This window comes from Squalius cephalus (genome assembly GCF_949319135.1).
Source record: "Squalius cephalus genome assembly, chromosome: 9".
Classification (NCBI taxonomy): Eukaryota; Metazoa; Chordata; class Actinopteri; order Cypriniformes; family Leuciscidae; genus Squalius; species Squalius cephalus.
The window spans coordinates 3,731,879-3,751,862 of NC_137130.1; the positions used below are offsets into that span (position 1 = coordinate 3,731,879).

Consider the following 19,984-nt stretch of genomic DNA (forward strand, 5'->3'; position numbering starts at 1 on the left):
GAAATAGTATCACGCAATGCTGAAGTAAATATATATATATATATTATTTTTTTTTATTAAGGCAACGTATGTTACATAACACAGATTACCACAGTGATCTTTAACCGTCCGATTTTGCTGTGGAAAGATTCACGCTTTTGGGGTTATTCATGGTCTGTTGAAAGTACCTTGTTGATGCTTTTACACTTTTAAATGTCCTTTTAAATGTTCAATGGTTGAAGGATGAGTAGAATAATGTAATGTCATTGTACACAGTTAAAATATATATTATTACATCCATACAGCTAGTCTTTCACTGATTGTTTACAGCTTAACGGAAGTTACACCCATAATTCACGCAAAGCGTCATGGGGGCGCAGGAATAATGTGGATACTACTGGTTTAGACCCGACTCTGAAGTGGGAACTAAATTAGTAATTATAGTCCTAGAGCTAAAATCATCCCTAGTTCCTGCGGTGCGAACACGCCGAAATCCGGGTACTTCCGCCAATAGTTCTAAGAACTATGAAAAGGTTTGAAAGCCCCTAAACAATTCCTCTCAAGCACAGTGGAGGCTCCACAAACTGCAGCACTTCTCCGCACACTCACCACTTTCATGATGGATCTCTCCCAGGCGATGGACTTCTGCAGCTGCTGGACACACAGAGAGAGCTGACTCGCACTGCGCACCTCGCCGAGAGCTTTACGCCACTGCCTCATTCCTGGAGCCACATCTTCCTCAGCCCTGCCAGAGAGAGATCACGGTACTACACACTGCTCAGAAGAAAAACATCTTTTTAAAGTGCCCCCATTATGCTGCTTTAAAGACTCCTAATTTGGTTTTGCAGGTCTCCTACCAGGTCTCATAATATACATTGCAGCATCACCTAATTTCTCTAATTAGTCTGAAATGTTTGATAAAGGATTTGGTCTCTCTTAACTCCTCCTTTTCTAGAGCATTCTCTTCTCTGATTGGTCAGACGGTCCAGTCTGTTGTGATTGGTCTACTCTGCTCTGATTGGTCAGATGGCTCAGTCTGTTGTGATTGGTCTACTCTGCTCTGATTGGTCAGATGGCCCAGTCTGTTGTGATTGGTCTACTCTGCTCTGATTGGTCAGATGGCCCAGTCTGTCGTGATTGGTCTACTCTGCTCTGATTGGTCAGATGGCTCAGTCTGTTGTGATTGGTCTACTCTGCTCTGATTGGTCAGATGGCCCAGTCTGTTGTGATTGGTCTACTCTGCTCTGATTGGTCAGATGGCCCAGTCTGTCGTGATTGGTCTACTCTGCTCTGATTGGTCAGATGGCCCAGTCTGTCGTGATTGGTCTACTCTGCTCTGATTGGTCAGATGGCTCAGTCTGTTGTGATTGGTCTACTCTGCTCTGATTGGTCAGATGGCCCAGTCTGTTGTGACTGGTCTACTCTGCTCTGATTGGTCAGATGACCCAGTCTGTTGTGACTGGTCTACTCTGCTCTGATTGGTCAGATGGCTCAGTCTGTTGTGACTGGTCTACTCTGCTCTGATTGGTCACATGACCCAGTCTGTTGTGATTTGTCTTCTCTGCTCTGATTGGTCAGATGGCTCAGTCTGTTGTGACTGGTCTACTCTGCTGATTGGTCAGACGACCCAGTCTGTTGTGATTGGTCTACTCTGCTCTGATTGGTCAGACGACCCAGTCTGTTGTGATTGGTCGACCGCTTACAGCACGTGCCAGAAACCAAACGTCCATTACCATATCTGAATTTCAGCTCTTCCTCAGCTCTTGATACACAGTGATACGAACAATAACGAAAGTGCCGTTTTTTCTGTATCAATTCCAGCGCGAGTCTCATCGTTTTGAAGTGCATCAAAGTGGATTTGCTTTGGCAGACATGTCGACAACATGAACCACACTCTTCAGGTCTCAGCTACAACTACAGTGTTTGAGGGTCAAAGTAGAAGTTTTTCAACAGCAGCTAATGATAGACTGGCATTATGCAAATTCATCTGTTCAGTTCAGATTCAGTTCTTTCTTTCAGGAGACAATAACTTACTTTATCTGCATGTCGATCTTTGAAACTCTTCAGACCTTTACATTCACAAACAGCTGTATTACACACTGCATTACAGATAATATCCTAAAAAGCATAATGGGGCACTTTAAACAATATCACCAGGGTCCAAAATTAACTTCTTGCCACTTCTACCAATTGTGACAGCATTTACAGGTCATAAATATTTCTTATTGGCCATGAAACTGTATTTTGCATTTTTTTATTTATTTAATATAATTTATTTATTTTATTCAATAAAATATAATAATTTAATTTATTTAATATGGCAATTTTTATTCTAAATTAGTGCATGTTAATTTTGGACCCTGGATATGACTATCTTTCAGAAAAAACATGAACTGATTAATAACCCACATTCATGCTGATAATAACCACAGTGCACAAGCTGAATGAGCATTCAGATTCAGAAGTGTTTTGGCATTTTCCACAAATAGGGTTTATTTAGGTGTCCCATTACGGTTTAAAAAACAGTAATGGGACATTTAGTTTTTTTTCCAAATGATTTTTGTTGTAAGAACTATTGGAGTTTAGTCTGTAAACCCTATTATTTTATATAATAAGATTTATATAATTAACTATATATAATTATTTATGTAATATTATCAAATATTATTATATTTTACGGAACATGTAAGCTGATCGGTAACTAGGGTTTATTATAGTGAACTAAAACTAAAACCATGAAAAAACATTTTCGTTACTTGAAATAAAATAAAATATTAAAAACCTTTAAACTTATTGTATTTCAGCTAACTGCCGAGACAACATTTCTAATTTTCATTTAGTTAACAATGTACTAAAATAGTTAAAGCTAAAACTGAAATAAAACTATATAGACTCATTTTAAAAAACAGGACAAACACACAACTAAATGACTAAATTATTAAAATTAAATTGAACCAGAAAATATAAAAAATAAAAACTAATTCAAAATATTAATAAAAACTATAATCAGAATATATATATATATATATATATATATATATATATATATATATATATATATATATATATATATATATATATACACACACTCAATGATACAACAATAACACTGTCAGTAACTACAAACCAACATCTGATCTCAATTCTCTACTTAGTGATGTCTTGATTTATGATCAAATTAATCATTATCATATTTTGTTGTTGTTGTGAGAACTATTAGCTGTTAGTCAGCCAACCCTTTTATTTAATATTACTTATTTAATAACATTTATGTATAATTATTTACATAATATTATTTGTATTGTATTTTATGGGAAATACTGTACAAGTTGATCAGTGACTACAAACCAATATTTGCAAACTTGTTTTAGCAACAGATCTTAATTTAAAAAAGTTTACCTAGAAAATAGCATCTCTTTTCACTGACCAAAATAAATAAATTATATATTATAATAACTAACAACTATTATTATTATTCATAACAAACTAAAAAAATGTAATTATTAAAATATGATAATTTTCTTAAATTATTCCAATTATTATTAATTTATATATATATATATATATATATATATATAATTTTAATTTTTAATTTAATTTAATTTAATTTTTTTTTTTTTTTTAAAAGAGTTTAAGGCTGTATTTAGTACCCTTTTTGTGGAAGCCTTTTCAAGAAGTACGTGTTTGTGTAAAGCAGATGACGGGTTATCATGAGGCTGTGGTTATTGTGATAGCGCCTCATGCCCATGCTTCATGTTGCTATGTAAATGGGAAACGGACGCCACAACCATAAACCCACAGATGCACACAGCGAAAGTGAAGCATGAAGAGAGGCAGACTCCAGAGAGGAAGCGAGTGAGGAGCTGGCGTGAATCTGGATGACCTACCCGTCACCATCAGCTCTAGCAGGTGATGGCGCAGGGGCCGGTACTGAGACCGTGCCCACGTTATCCAGTCTGATCTGAATGGTGCTGCTTAAAGGGCTCTTCAGATACCTTCGCTCAATGTTCCTCTCCAGCTCTGCCAGACGCGTCACTGCCATATCCAGAGGATTGTTCGCATGACGCACGATGTCCACGACGGGTTTGTGCTCGTAATAGACCAGGTCTTCACTTTGTGACTGTGGAGCTGGATGCATCCAGCCCTGTGAAACAAACATAATGCTTTCATATTGTTTTTACTTACTGCAGTTCAGAACACAGACATTGTTAACACTGTAAAGCCTGACATATGATATAATAGTCCAAATAATTATTTATTTTTTTTAAATGGAACAGTTTATTAAGCCATTTTTTTTTTTAATAATCTAAAATATGCATGCATGTTTTTTTGTTGAGCATCATATTTGATGCATATAGTATATGAAGAGTTCAGATGCAAAAGCCTCTAAGTGCCATCTGAAAGTTTCTTCTAGAATGATCATTTTTATCAAGCTTGTATATTTAAGTTCAATAATTTCATTTAAATGGCAATGCAAATGACCTATTAATTGTCATTTAAGTGAAATTACTGAACTTAAATATACAAGCTTCAAATTTCAGATGGCACTTAGAGGCTTTTGCATCTGAACTCTTCATATATAGTATGCATACTCATATAGTATGATATAGTGAGAATATGGAACTTATACTTGGAGGGAAAAAAAAAACACCTCAATTTTATTATTTTAAAAATATGCAGTTTGGTGCAGTTGCTTATATTTATATGGCCAAAAAGATGAAATTCTGATCGCTTGTAATGTAAATCAATGAGATCTTTATAACAGTACAGCAGATACTTGCATTTAATGCATATGAATGTCAGTTGTCACTCTATATCTCCCAATAATGTCTTTAAGAAATTATATTTAAATGCCTAGTTTTATGATCAAAACTCTGTAGTTTTAAAACATATAATGCAATGCAGTGCAATTATGATTTAGAGAATTAACATTCCTCAAAAGCCTGATGGATCACATTTGATACATTTAAACATTAAAAAAAATCAAGTAAAGAAAGTTGCTTCAGTCCAGTAAGTGTTCATCTTGAAATATTACTGACAATTTAAAGTTATTCTTACATTTACTTTATAAAAATCAGGCAATTATGCAAATACAATTATACTAAAAAGGCATTTTACTTTATAAAAAAAGCATGCACTATCAATCAGACGACAGAAGGCATGTAGTAGACTGTGTGCGACAGGTTTTCAGCAAAGTTATGATCATGTTGATCATTTAGAGGCATATCAAATATGATACAGTAGGCTTTTTAGGGTTAAAATGTGAATCCTCTTATATGCATAGACAAGAAAAGATGGCCAAAAAGTCCATTAAAATAAAGATTTCCTACCTTAACCTGCAGACTGGCTGAAGTGACTTTGTGTTCCAGTTCCTCGACCTGTTGCAGGACACCGATGTCCATGTCCATGGCCTGTTCTTCCACACACCAGCTCTGGACGGTGTCCTCAGAGACCTGATTCTCCTCCAGCTCAGAGACGTCGATTACAGTGACTAGACGGAGAGCACAAACTAAGAGCGCTGCACTCAAAGCATTTCAAACAGCCTTTAATGGACACAATGAGCATCACCAACCATCTCTGTTCCTGCTGCAGACCTGGCTGATGTAATCCATGTGTTTCTGCAGCTGTTTCTGGAGCTGTTTCTCTCGGATCCCTCGGGAATGGCATGCTTTCTCTATGGATCGTAACTCCTCAATGTCCGTCACCTTCCACCAGCCAGTCAACATCTCTACAACACAAAAATGCATTTACACAGGTTTACTGGGCCACATGCACAAAAATATAAATGTAAAAACATAAATATACATATTTTTCATTTTTCAACGGCTTATGATTATTTCAATTAGAGTATCAAACAGTCATTATAATTTAAAAAAAAAGTAGATTTAAAATGTTTAAGAAATCTATTAATGTTAAAATACAAGTATAAAAATATTAAATATTAATATAATAGTTGAAATGTAATTTTAACACTTTTATTTAGTAAGATGCATTAATTTAAAATGATCACGTGACAGTAAAGACATTTATAACATTACAAATATTTTTCTTTCTTTTCATTAAAGAATGCATGGAAAAAATTATCACAGTTTCCACAAAAACAGTTTTCAACATTGATAATAATCAGAAATGTTTCTTGAGCAGAAAATCATCATATTAGAATGATTTCTGAAGGATCATGTGACACTGAAGACTGGAGTAATGATGATGAAAATTCAGCTTTGATCACAGGAATATATTACATTTTAAAACATATTACAATAGGAAACAGTTCTTTAAATTGTAATAATATTTCAGAATAAGAGGCTTCTTTCAAAAACTATAAAATCTTACTGAGCCAAACATTTTAAACGGTAGTGTAAATTTTTTATTTATTTATTATTATTCATTATTATTATAAATTATTAAATGTATAATTTTCATATATATTTAATTATCATTTTTATTATACACACTGTCTTTCATATATATAGAATTTTTACTAAAATACTTTAATATATGAAAAATGGCACCTTTTGAACATCTAATGTAGATTTTTGAGTGATGACGTAAATGAACCTTCAATCAGAACTTTGTATCGATTCAGTCAGAGACTTTCAATCGATTTAAAAAAAGTTAATCATACACAAATAAAATATAATAATAATAAAACACTTAATAACACAGTCAAGATGTCGTCCCAGCCTCACCTTCAGGAATAGGTTGAGGTGATGGGTAGTCCTGATTTCTAGCCACCTCGATAGCAGATGAGGGTGTGGAGAGAGGTTTCTCCACTGGAGACTCAGGGGAATTGCTTTTACTGGTGCTCACACTGGGGTTTGCATTGCCCTCTGAGAGTGCGGGAATCTGGGCCATGGAAATCCCAGAGAACGTCACATTTGGACTCAGATTTCCATTGGACCAATCATAGAACGGCAGATCTATTATGGGCACGCCAGACTTCATCTGCAAACACAGAGGAGCTGTTATAGTCAAAGAACACACACACATAAAGAGCAGAAAAAACAGTTCCCTTTCGTGGTCACTCCGAGTTACGTCGGATGACGACGATTGGGGTTTCGCTTAGAAGCCTATCACCTTCGAGTATTAGAAAACGAGCCAATGGCAATGAAATGCCATGGGTCTGCGGAATTTGCATAGCGTAACTCCGCCCGCCGCAGGGGGTATATAAGGAAGTACGCTGCACAAATGCAGATATGTCTTCGCTGAGGAGCCGAGACTGGCCCCAGGCGTTTTTCAGCGGTACAGCGGAAGTGGCAGGAAGACGTAACGTCTCCGTTCCCACTCAGGGAACGAGGGTTACATCCGTAACCGAGACGTTCCCTTTCGTGATCACTCCGAGTTACGTCGGATGACGACGATTGGGGTTCCAGTCTAATCACGCCACCTCGGCTGTCATCCAGTGCCCTGCGTAAGTCTGAGCTCCCTGTTGTGAGACTAGCACGAACGAAGGAGTCCTACTTAACACAGGGATACCAAGGTACACTGGGAAGCATATCTCCAGAGAGAAGTATGCAATCATGCCCAGCCATTGATGGGGGGGACTTAGAATACACATATGGCCAGAGGCTGCATATGGAAGATCACTGAGGTGTCCAGCCGCAGGTGGAATTTTAAACCCCAGGGGTGGCAAGGGTGGCTTGCCAAGGGAAAGACACACGCTCACAAGGAGACTTACAGCGGAATACACATGTGGGGGTCGCCCAGAGGGGGAACCATGCACATGGTGGCACCTAGTCAAGCGCAAAAGCTGAGTATGGAATTTGGCATAACACAGGCGTTGACGTCAGCAGTGCTGGAGGAAACTCAGAGCTTATCAGACTCACCTGAGGAAAATATCGCACGTATCCCGTCCGTGGAGAGGAATGGCGAGCAAGCGAAGACACCTGAGCAGAATCTAGCACCGGCTGGTTGAAGCGAGTACATGAGAAGAAACTGGCTCTACTCGGAGATTATAGAATCTCGCGAATGTGTTGGGTGTCGCCCAGCCTGCAGCTCTACAAATGTCTGTTAGCGAGGCGCCATGCGCTAGAGCCCAAGAGGAAGCCACACTACGTGTGGAGTGGGCTTTCACACCAAGGGGGCACGGACGACCTTGCTGCTGGTATGCCAAAGCAATGGTATCCACTATCCAGTGTGATAACCTTTGCTTTGAGAGAGCCTTTCCCTTCAGCTTCCCACCATGACAGACAAAGAGCTGGTCTGAGGTCCTGAAACACCGCGTTCTGTCTACATAAGCACGGAGGGCGCGTACTGGACAGAGCAGTGCCAAGGCTGGGTCTGCCTCCTCCAAGGGCAGCGCTTGCAGGTTCACTACCTGGTCTCGAAAGGGTGTGGTAGGAACCTTGGGCACATATCCAAGCCGGGGTCTCAGGATCACGTGAGAGTCAGCCGGCCCGAATTCCAGGCACGCTTCGTCAACCGAAAATGCCTGCAGGTCCCCTACCCTCTTGATGGAGGCCAATGCAACCAGGAGCGCTGTCTTCATTGACAGGAACTTAAGCTCCACTGATTGCAAAGGCTCAAATGGAGCACTCTGCAGGGCAGTTAGAACCACTGAGAGGTCCCAAGAGGGAACGAGGGGAGGACGAGGAGGATTCAGTCTCCTCGCTCCCCTCAGGAACCTGACGATCAGGTCGTGCTTTCCCAGAGACTTACCATCGACTGCATCGTGATGTGCGGCAATGGCGGCAACATACACTTTCAGGGTGGAGGGAGACAGCCTTCGCTCCAACCCTTCTTGCAGGAAGGAAAGCACGACACTGATGGGGCATTTCGTGGGTTCTTGATGTTTAGAAGAACACCAGTTGACGAAGAGGTTCCACTTCAACGCATAGGCATGTCTCGTGGACGATGCTCTAGCGGAAGTGATGGTAGCCACCACCGCAGGTGGTAGGGTACTCAAACCTGCCTCGTCCCGTCCAGGAGCCACACGTGGAGGTTCCAAAGATCGGGACGAGGGTGCCATAAGGTGCCCCGTCCCTGAGAAAGGAGGTCCTTCCTCAGAGGAATTGGCCAGGGAGGTGCTGTCGCGAGGAGTACTAGTTCGGAGAACCAGGTCCGGTTGGGCCAATACGGGGCAACCAGAATGACCTGCTCCTCGTCCTCCCTGATCTTGCGCAAGGTCTGCGCAAGGAGGCTCACTGGGGGAAACGCATACTTGCGTAGGCCCCGCGGCCAGCTGTGCGCCAGTGCATCCGTGCCGAGCGTGCCCTCGGTCAGGGAATAAAACAGGTCGCAGTGGGACGAGTCGTGGGAGGCAAACAGGTCTACCTGTGCGTCGCCGAACTGATCCCAAATCAGCTGGACCGTCCGGGGATGGAGTCGCCATTCTCCAGCGAGAGGCCGAACTCGAGACAGCTCGTCGGCCGCCTGGTTCAGGTGTCCCGGGATATAAATGGCTCGAAGCGACCTCAGATGCTTCTGACTCCATATGAGGAGGTGGCGAGCGAGTTGCGACATACGGCGGGAGCGCAGACCACCTTGGTGGTTGATGTACGCTACTGTTGCGGTATTGTCTGATCGGACTAGTACGTGCTGACCCCTGAGCAACGCCCGGAAGCGGTGCAGGGCGAGACGTACAGCCAGCAACTCGAGGCAATTGACATGCCAAAGGCGCTGGGGTCCTGTCCAGGAGCCCGCGGCAGCATGACCATTGCACATGGCGCCCCAGCCCGTGTTGGAGGCATCTGTTGAAACGACAACATGCCGGGAAACTCGTTCTAAGGGCACTCCGGCCCGTAGAAAATTGAGGTTCGCCCACGGGGTGAAGGTCTGACGGCAGGCTGGAGTCACTGGGACTTGGAGCGTGCCGTGTTGCCATGCCCACCTCGGGACTCGATCGCGAAGCCAAAGCTGAAGCGGTCTCATATGAAGCAATCCCAGCGGCGTTACTGCGGCTGCGGATGCCATATGCCCCAGGAGCCTCTGAAATAGTTTCAGTGGAACCGCACTCTTGCCCTCGAACTGACGAAGACAAGTCAGCAGTGACTGCGCGCGCTCGCTCGTAAGCTGCGCGCACATGGCGACCGAGTCGATCTCCATACCGAGAAAAGAGATCCTCTGCACGGGGCAGAGTTTGCTCTTCTCCCAGTTGACCCGAAGGCCCAGACGAACTAGGTGCCGGAGCACTAGGTCCCTGTGTTCGCAAACCTGGTCTCGAGAGTGAGCTAGGATCAGCCAGTCGTCGAGATAGTTCAGGATGCGAACCCCGTGTTCCCGGAGGGGAACAAGGGCTGCCTCGACGACCTTCGTAAAGACGCGAGGAGACAGGGCTAGTCCGAAAGGGAGAACCGCGTACTGGTATGCCTGTCCCTCGAAAGCAAACCGTAGAAACGGTCTGTGTCGAGGTAAAATGGAGACATGGAAGTAGGCGTCCTTCAGGTCGATCGCTGCAAACCAATCCTGCGGCCGTACACACTGGAGGATGTGTTTGGCCGTTAGCATCTTGAACGGCAGCCTGTGAAGGGAGCGGTTCAAGACGCGTAGGTCGAGGATTGGCCGTAACCCACCGGACTTCTTTGGTACAATGAAGTAAGGGCTGTAGAAGCCGGACTTCATTTCGGCTGGAGGGACAATCTCGATCGCACCCTTCGCCAGCAGGGTGGCGACCTCCGCTCTCATGACAGGGGCATTGCCACCGACCATAGTGAAGCGGACTCCCCTGAAGCGGGGAGGAGATCGCGCGAACTGAATCGCGTAGCCGAGCCTGATAGTTCTCGCGACCCAGCGGGACAGTCTGGGAAGCTCTAGCCAGGCCTCCAGAAAGTGCACCAGCGGGGTCATACGAACCACAGACGTACCGTCGGTGGGGCAGCGAGGCGGAATGACCGGCACCGGCGAGGGTGGCATAGCGGCCCTGTGCGGGGGCACGGTCATAAACCGCGTCCTGCCAGAGGAGGCCAGGGGAGGGCGCGCGTCCCACGGGGGCGTGCTCTGGCAGGGGTCTGGCGACAGAGGGGGATGAGAGGAGCGAGGCCCGTGAGCGGCGCGTGCTGTCATCCCGCACCTCTGGGACAGAGGAGGGCGGCAGTGGCGGGACCCGAGGGTGGCGCGCACTGTGGCCCTCGGGCTCTGTGGGCTCAGGATTGGGGATTTCGATTCTGTCTTTAACCACATTAGGGTGCTGCCCGTCGTGGGACGAGCAGCGGGGAGTGGAGAACAAAAGATTCTCCCCCGGCCCTCCACCGGGGGAAGGAGTGGCCCTGCTACCACCTCCTGAACAGAAAAGAAAGCCAATCCTGAGCTGCCCGTCTCAGGAGCGCCTTCTGGGGCTGGAGAGGGCTGTGGCGCCTTCCTGCGGCTTCCTCCACGACGCGACCCCGATGACTGCTGCTGGGGCCGTGCGGGAGGGGCGGGAGCCGCAGGAGGGCGCCCTCGGCGGCGAGCAGGCTGAGGACTCTGAACCGGTGGCTTAGCAGCAACAGCACGCCGGGGCAGAATATGTTTAATGGCCTCAGTCTGCTTCTGAGCAGTCGAGAACTGTTGGGCAAAGTCCTCGACTGCACCGCCGAAAAGGCCGGCCTGGGATATGGGAGCGTTGAGCAGACGAGTCCGCTCAGGCTCACGCATATCGGCCAGGTTCAGCCACAGGTGTCTCTCCTGGACCACAGCTGTGGACATCACCAAACCCAGGGAGCGCGCGGTCACTTTCGTCGCCCGGAGAGCGAGGTCAGTGGCGGCGCGCAGCTCATCAAAGAGCCCTGGGTCTGTCCTACCCTCGTGCAAGTCACGGAGCATCTTGGCCTGGTAGACCTGTAAGATGGCCATGGCATGCAGTGAAGCAGCTGCCTGTCCCGCCGCTCTGTAAGATTTCGCCACCATAGTAGACGAGAATCTACAGGCTTTGGAAGGGTGCTTTGGATCACCACGTGATGAAGCGCTTGCCGGACACAGCTGCATCGCGACAGAACGTTCAACCGTGGGAATCCCAGTGTACCCACAAGCATCAGCTTTATCGAGGGGAGGAAAGGCGGAGAAAGCCGACGAACGATCACGGGAAGACATGGGAGCCTTCCAGGACCGCGTGACTTCCTCATGCACTTCCGGGAAGAAAGGAATTGGGGTTGGGCGGCGACGAGTGTCAGCGGCCGCTCCCAAAAACCAATCGTCCAGCCGCGAGCGCACTGGATCAGGTGGCGGGGACCACTCAACACCAATGGCCGCGGCTGCCCGGGAAAGCATGGCGGTCAGCTCGGGATCAGACTCAGGCAACGCTGGCACGCCCGAGGGCGGCAACGCAGCCGAATCCTCACTTCCCGAGGACTCGCGCCCACCTTGTGATGCCGCGATCGACATAGTATCTTCCTCTGGAGCTCCAAACGAGACGCGCTGGGGCTCCGAAGAGGGACCAGCGGTCTCAGTCTGTACACTCGCGGGTACCACTGCTGAAGAGGGGTGTGTGGACCGCGGACGTGTCGGCGGTATGTCCCACACAGTCACCCTCAGGTCACCCCGGCCACCAGCCGAAGTACTAGCCCTCTCGGAGTCAGTAGATCGGGGTGTGGGTAGGGGGACTCTCGCTCTGGTGAGCTCATTGAGTCTCGACCGCAGCATGGAGATGGTCATGTTCCCGCAGTGAGAACATGAGTCATCCATGAACGCTGCTTTAGCGTGATCAACGCCCAAACACGCCAAGCAGCGTTCATGCCCATCAGAGAAAAATATATCTCGACCGCAACCAGAAGTGCACGGGCGAGGCATCTTTAAAAAGACGTGCCGCGTGCAAGCTCTTTTTGTGAGAGGATAAACTCCGCGGATGCTGAAGCGCACAGGGAGAAACACACTAACTGTCAGATCACTGAACAGATCAAGCAGGGTAGTGAGCACTCGCTGAAATCGCCGTCACACCAACACCGGAGAGTTCGCTCGTCTCGAAGGTAAGAGAAGACTAACTCAGAATATTTGGCTTACAGGAGTGGAGAAGTTCTCGGCTCCGAAGCGAAAGCATATCTGCATTTGTGCAGCGTACTTCCTTATATACCCCCTGCGGCGGGCGGAGTTACGCTATGCAAATTCCGCAGACCCATGGCATTTCATTGCCATTGGCTCGTTTTCTAATACTCGAAGGTGATAGGCTTCTAAGCGAAACCCCAATCGTCGTCATCCGACGTAACGTCTCCGTTCCCACTCAGGGAACGAGGGTTACATCCGTAACCGAGACGTTTTACAACCAGGGTTTCCCAAATGAGGGCTCGCTAACCCCGGGAGCTTCATGAGGGAACTGCAGCTGGTTCGCAAAATTGACTGTTATTACTACAGTAAGTACATGTAGTAACGTGTAATAAATACATGTGGCTGCACAAATAATTGAGATAAAACTGAAAATGCAATTTAGCATAGTTCGATTATCAAATCAAAGGCTGTGATTTAAATAAGTATATAGTCTATAACTCCATCTCTGTATGTGCAGTGAGCTTAATGTGCATTTTAGGAGTTTGCAATGTGCGCTAGGATTACTTTATTTACATTAACATAATTTCCAGCATTTATGTGGACAGAAGTTTACAATGTTTTACTGGAAATTTTTTTACTGGAAAGTCAAGAATTTAAGATATTAATATTAGTACTGTAACTTGCAGTGTAAAGTAATTACTAAAAATAATTAATACATTTTAAACTATTGTTATTTACAACTGTGATATATTTACATAATATAATTAAATTTTTTATAGTTAAATAGTTTTATAGTTAAAACAATGTTATGTTATTATTATTATTATAAGCCCTATATATGTGTTAAATAATAAAAAAATAAAAACAAATCTAAATAAAACACTTACTAAATTTTTTCTATTTTATCTTAATATTTGATCTAAATATTAACTTAAAATCTGTGAGTTTGGCTGACAAAAAAAAAAAAAAGTTTGGGAATCCCTGGTCCTCGCGATCATACCCGCAGTGCTGCTAATGACCAGTTATTGATTCCCGCAGTGCTGGACGGACAGGTGGCAAACGGGGATCGGGCTCTGCCATTGGACGTTTGTGGTGAGGAAGATGATGACGCTGAATGTGGACCTTCAGTCAGAGATGAGGCGTCACATGGAGAGCGTGGCAGAAGACTGAACCAATGAGCGTTCCTCTCGGTCAAGACCTTGTAGAGCTGGTCGTTACGGATCTGCTGCTGGGCATTAGTGAGGTAGGTGTTGTTGAGGACACAAGGGTGATCAGGATCAGGGATGCTGGTTAATGTATTCTGCTGTTTTGGACTGCCGTTTTGGCGACAGGAGACCTCGGAGGACATCTTGGCCACTTCCAACAGCTTGCTGAGCTTGGAGAAGGAGCCAGGTTTCTGTAGGAAGAGGTTAAGTGAATCTAGATCCTGCGGGAGTTCATGCTTCACCTCAGCGGAGCCGTATTGTCCATCAGGTTCCTCCGCCGGCTCCACTTTGACCTGGACGAGGTGAGCGTTCTTCAACCTCTCACGCTCTCTCTGCAACTCCACTGGACCTGAAGGAACACAAGATATCAGCAGTAGCAGCAGTACATTTCTACAATGGAGAGTTCCAATAAAATAATATAAAAATTAATTAAATATTATTATTATTATTATTATTATTAATTAAATAATATTAAAAAATCTATATTTTAATTACAAAAAAAAAAACTTAAAAAAAAAAAAAGTTATTCCCTCAATACAAAATATATTTTTTTTATAGTGCTTAAATATTGCTTATGTATTCCTTACATATTATAATATTGCTTATAAGAAAGTTAAAAAGAACAGCATTATCTGAAATAGAAAGCTTTTGTAACATTATACACTACCGTTCAAATGTTTGGGGTCAGCAAGATTAATTTTTTTGGAAAGAGATTAAAGAAATTAATAGTGATCAAACGTGACAGTAAAGACATTTATACTTTTACAAAAGCTTTTTGGATCAATGCTGTTCTTTTGAACCTTCTATTCATCAAAGAATCCTGAAAAATAAATTGCACACAACTGTTTTCAACATCTGCAAATCTGCATACTAGAATGATTTCTGAAGGATCATGTGACACTGAAGACTGGAGTAATGATTCTGAAAATTCAGCTTTGATCACAGGAATAAATTACACTTTACTATATATTCACAAATTAAATTTTATACCCATTTTAACTATTCCACCCATTTTGTGTCTTTTCCAGGGTGTTTCCTGTAACTTGTAACTGAGAGATCAGGCCTTTAGAAGATGCCTTAGTCTTCACATTATAATCTCATTGTGTTGTTCTCACCCTCTCCACTCTCCAGCGCCTCCACAAAGATCCCGCCACACTGCGGCAGAACCCAGAAGCGTCTTTTATAGCGGTCCTGGCCGAACATCACGGAGCGCAGGGAGTGAGAGGCCTCGAACAGCTTCCGGCGGATCTGAGTCTGTTGCTGTAAGAAATCAAGGTTAAAATCGTCAAGACCGGTGTATCTATTTCATTCAATACTTTTTCTCTCTTTACTGAAAATATTTGCTTTATGTTTGGAAAGGTGCAAGTGAATCTGTCCTTTTAGTACATTTAGTATCCTACATTTAGGTAAAGCAAGTACAGGCATGTTATCCTCCTGGGACCCAGCTATTCATTTTTGTCCTCTGTAGAGGACGTTTGTTTTTAATGAATTTAATGAGATTTTGCCTGTGGTGTGTTGCTTTCTTTTTCTTAATAACTTTGTTCTATATTTGCCATGCTTCATGAACATTTAAATTACATTGGTTACAGCGTCTCGTGTTAGGTGAAACAAATGGAACAGTGTCTAATGTGTTATGTGGATAACACTTAGTTAACATTAGTTAATGTATCAACTGACATGAACTAACCATGAGCAATACATTTGTTACTGTATTTATTAATCTTTGTTAACGTTAGTTAATAAAAATACAGCTGTTCATCGTTTATTCATGTTAGTTAACTATTGCATTAACTAATGTTAACTATTACAACTTTTGATTTTAATAATGTATCAGTAAATGTTGAAATTAACATTAACAAAGATTAATAAATGCTGTAGAAGTGCAGTTCATTATCAGATCCTGTTAACTAATGTAGCTAACTAATGAACGTTATTGTAAAGTGTTACCGTTATGTGAAACAAATCGAACAAACAAATGGAATAATGTGTTGGGTGAAACAAATGGAACCATGTTATATGAAACAATTGGAACCAATGGAACAATGTGTTGGGTAAAAAAAATAAAAATGGAACAATGTGTTATGTGAAACAAATGGAACAAATGGAATAATGGGTGGGTGAAACAAATAGAACAAATGGAACAATGTGTTATGTGAAACAATTGTAGTAGACAACTGTCACATTCATCCGTTAATACAATGTAGGGAAAAAGCTCTGATAAACTTCAAGCATAATCGAAGAACGAACTGGTACGACGTCATTTCGAACAAAATCAGGCCAAAAAGAATTTAATTTATGGAGTTTGAAACAGCTTCCCAAAGCGACCTTTCCGCCTTCGAACTACCATTGGTCCATGGTGATGATGTAATGAGTACATGTGTCTCTTCATTTCTCTGTTCAATCCGTCGAGGTCAGATGTCCGCGAGTAAAAACATGAACACACTGGAAAGCTGCTTTATAGTAGAAATTGAGGTTGTAATTCCAATTGAAAGAGACACTGACAATGTTTAATAATGTAAAGCTGCTTGCTTTTAAGCAGTCTTGACTGGAGTGCCGAATTGCAGAGCTTGTACAAACATATCCACATCACTATGATCAGATGCTTTCTTAACTGTTTTCTCACCATCGTCATTTTTGTTGTGTTTATTTTGTTACTAAGCGGAAAGCGCGCAGCACACATTTACATAATCATCCAATCGCCGCTTTCAGCAGTGTGAGTGGTGTCGGGATGTTGACTAACAGTATACCGCTGCTCATGTCTTTCAAACATATTTTCACATTTGTGACCCTGGACTACAAAACCAGTCACATGGGTAAACTTTTTGAAATTGAGATGTATAAGCTTTCCATTGATGTATGGTTTGTTAGGATAGGACAATATTTGGTCGAGATACAACTATTGAAAATCTGGAATCTGAGGGTGCAAAAAAATCAAACCATTGAGAAAATCTCCTATAAAGTTGTTCATTTATGTTCACGATTGTGCTGCATTCACTCACAAAAATACATGTTTTATATATTTACGGTAGGAAATTTACTAAATATCTTCATGGAACATGATCTTTACTTAATATCCTCATGATTTTTGGCACAAAAGAAAAATGGATAATTTTGACCCATACAATGTATTGTTGGCTATTGCCACAAATATACCCGTGCGACATGTGATCCAGGGTCACATATTTTCCAACTTTTTACCCCTAAGCACAGAATGAAAGAACTTCACAGTGAGTATCTCGGGGCCTTAGGATCCTCTTTCTGATGCTCATTTACCTTGCTGAGCTTCTCAATCTGTTTCTCCAGCTCCTCAATGCTTGTGGACTGATCACCTTCATCCTGCAATATATGAAGGTGTTAATATATACCTCTTAATATATCGTAACAAATCAACCAACACTGAGAGCAGACATGCTACTTGAGCATAGTACTAAAACAGTGGTTTCTGTTAATAGTAAAGAACGAAAACAAGAAGCTTTGTTCTAATTACAGCAGAAATACTGGAGGAAACATCTTAGCCTATATGGGATAATGAGGGTCCTTTGAGTCAATCCTTTGAGTGTTTTTTTCTATGGAAACAGTATAACTTAAAACTACTGTGGAAAAAAGGGTATTTACTGAAACTAAACTGAAAACAATTACTCATTCTAAACATTCTGACGTTTACATTAGATAAAAGCATCTGCTAAATGCATAAATGTTGAAGTGACTTACATTGCATTCAAGCTATACAATTACTCAATTCATACATTTGATCTACAGGTACATAAGACAGATCATTATACATGACCTTTACACAATGATACATTCAGAGTCACGCTCTACCTCATCTTCACACGCCTCGGCTTTCTTCTCTTTCTTCCCACCAAAATCATCTTCGTCTTCATCCTCCTCTCCATGTTCATCGCTGTCATCATCTTCCTCATCATCATCATCACTCTCCCCTCCTTTGCGCTTGCGTTTACGGCTGTTCACAGGCGTACCAGCGGCTTGACCCTCCTCTCCTCCAACACTGCTTTCTCGTTTTCCCGTCCTCTTAGCGTAGATGCTCCTCAGTCTGTACAACAACGGCCAAAATAAAGCATGCATTGCAATCGAACCAAAACATAATGATCACATTATAACTAGGTTTGCATTTCCTGAACACAGAAAAAGTATAAGTGTAGGTTTTTATTCTGTATAAATACATTTCATTCTGTTTTTATGAATAAAAATCATAAAAAATGGGAACTATATATTATGGACCACATGAAGACTAGTGTCCACTATGTGCGATCCATGATAGCGATCCGCAGTGTGTGTTTTACATTATCAGAGGAAGGAAATACGTGTGTTTATGTGATGGGTGTAAACAAGTGTCTTACTTTCGCAGGTTCCCCTCAATCACCCATTTGTCTCTACGCAGGTTGGTCATGTTGTCAATGTTTTTGTCAATCTCACTGTGACAAAGAAAATAAATTGTATGCATTAAACACAACATAATTATGAGCACCTACAGAGTCGGGCTGTATGACCAAAATCTTACATTGTCATTTTATATCACAGTAATAGTATATGTTATATAGGAAATAAATTAAAAAAAAGGTTTATATTCTAATAACCATTTTTTTACTCAGTATTTTCCAGTAAACCAAATAAATAATGTGTATAAAAATCCTTAAACCAAGAAAAATTACATAAAATAATAAAAAATAAAATTGACAAATTGTTACATTTTTGGAGATTTGTATTTAAAACAAGATTTTTTTTTTTAAATTATACGTATATATTAAAGTGCCCATGTTATGAGTTTGTAAATTTTTGTTTTGGGTCTGCTAGAAAATATTTACATGATTTAAAGTAAAAACAAACATTATTTTTCCTTATACTGTACATTGCTGCAGCACCTCTTTTCACCGTCTGCCTGAAACACTACAAAAGCTCTTTAAAGCCTGCCTTTCTGAAAAGCCTAGTCTGCTCTGATTGGTCAGCTGGCCCAGTCTGTTGTGATTGGCCATCTGCTTAGAGCGTGTGTTGGAAAGGTAACGCCCCTTACAATTGGGTTTCAGCTTCTCAGGCTTCACAAGCAGCTTTAAAATTTTATTATATGTATGATAACTATGGTGTCGATATCTGAAGTCCAACAATGTCCACTGATCAACCGTTTGATGGCGCATTATGCAAATATTTAACATGGTGATGTAGCCAAGTCACAGAGATGTGTTTCAGGCAAGTGTTTTCTGAACAGATCCACTCTATTTGGACAAATAACCATATTAAACATTAAGGGAAAGGTTTTCATGTTGAATTCAAAGTGTTACTTGCCAATTCGTGCAATAATTTGTGAAAAATAGTAGCAATTTATGAGGAAAAATTGTTCCTACACCAATCAGTTTTACACTTCAGTTGCAGAGCTAATGCTAGCGCACCTGACCACAGTCTTGCTGCAGGACAGCTCATTGACCAGGAAGGCCAGTATAGTGGCTTTCTGAGAGGGTGTGTGGGCCTGGAAAGCTTTGGTCTTCAAGCTCTCGGCCAGCGATGCTAGCTCAGTCTGTCCACAGTGAGCTTCCATAAAGATCTGTAGCACCTCAGAAACATTGTGCCGGTTCAAGCCGATGTTAGTCACATGGTCTCCCAGAGCCGTCTTAGCCTGAAATGATCAAAACACCCAAACAAAAGAACAAAGTGATACAATGAGGAATTTGGTGTGACAAAGGCCGCGAGATAGTGTTGAAAGGGAACTGAATTATCATGGTAATTGAAAGGCACGGTTAAGTCGGTTAATTTAGGAGTTTCTTAGGCGGAGCAAAAGGCTTTTTATGAAGACTGTGAACGCATGTGAGATTAGCACAGGAAATCTGCTGAGGGGCTGAACTGAATTCTTGCTCTTTATTGGAGATATTGTGCTTGAAGCCACAAAGAAAAGC

The 19,984-nt window shown here is 42.5% G+C and overlaps 1 protein-coding gene across 1 annotated transcript in view; it reads right to left on the bottom strand.

Annotated features, from left to right (window-relative positions):
* The window catches only part of baz2bb (bromodomain adjacent to zinc finger domain, 2Bb), a 50,784-nt gene that overhangs the window by 7,221 nt on the left and 23,579 nt on the right, over positions 1–19,984 (bottom strand). The window contains exons 19-29 of the mRNA XM_079881931.1: positions 19,484–19,707; positions 18,440–18,514; positions 17,901–18,132; positions 17,352–17,414; positions 15,194–15,338; positions 13,874–14,427; positions 6,669–6,924; positions 5,552–5,707; positions 5,310–5,470; positions 3,867–4,123; positions 589–724 (exon numbers count right to left, since the gene is read on the bottom strand). Of these exons, the coding sequence (XP_079738057.1) occupies positions 589–724; positions 3,867–4,123; positions 5,310–5,470; positions 5,552–5,707; positions 6,669–6,924; positions 13,874–14,427; positions 15,194–15,338; positions 17,352–17,414; positions 17,901–18,132; positions 18,440–18,514; positions 19,484–19,707 (2,259 nt within the window). The remainder of the gene's footprint in view (positions 1–588; positions 725–3,866; positions 4,124–5,309; positions 5,471–5,551; positions 5,708–6,668; positions 6,925–13,873; positions 14,428–15,193; positions 15,339–17,351; positions 17,415–17,900; positions 18,133–18,439; positions 18,515–19,483; positions 19,708–19,984) is intronic.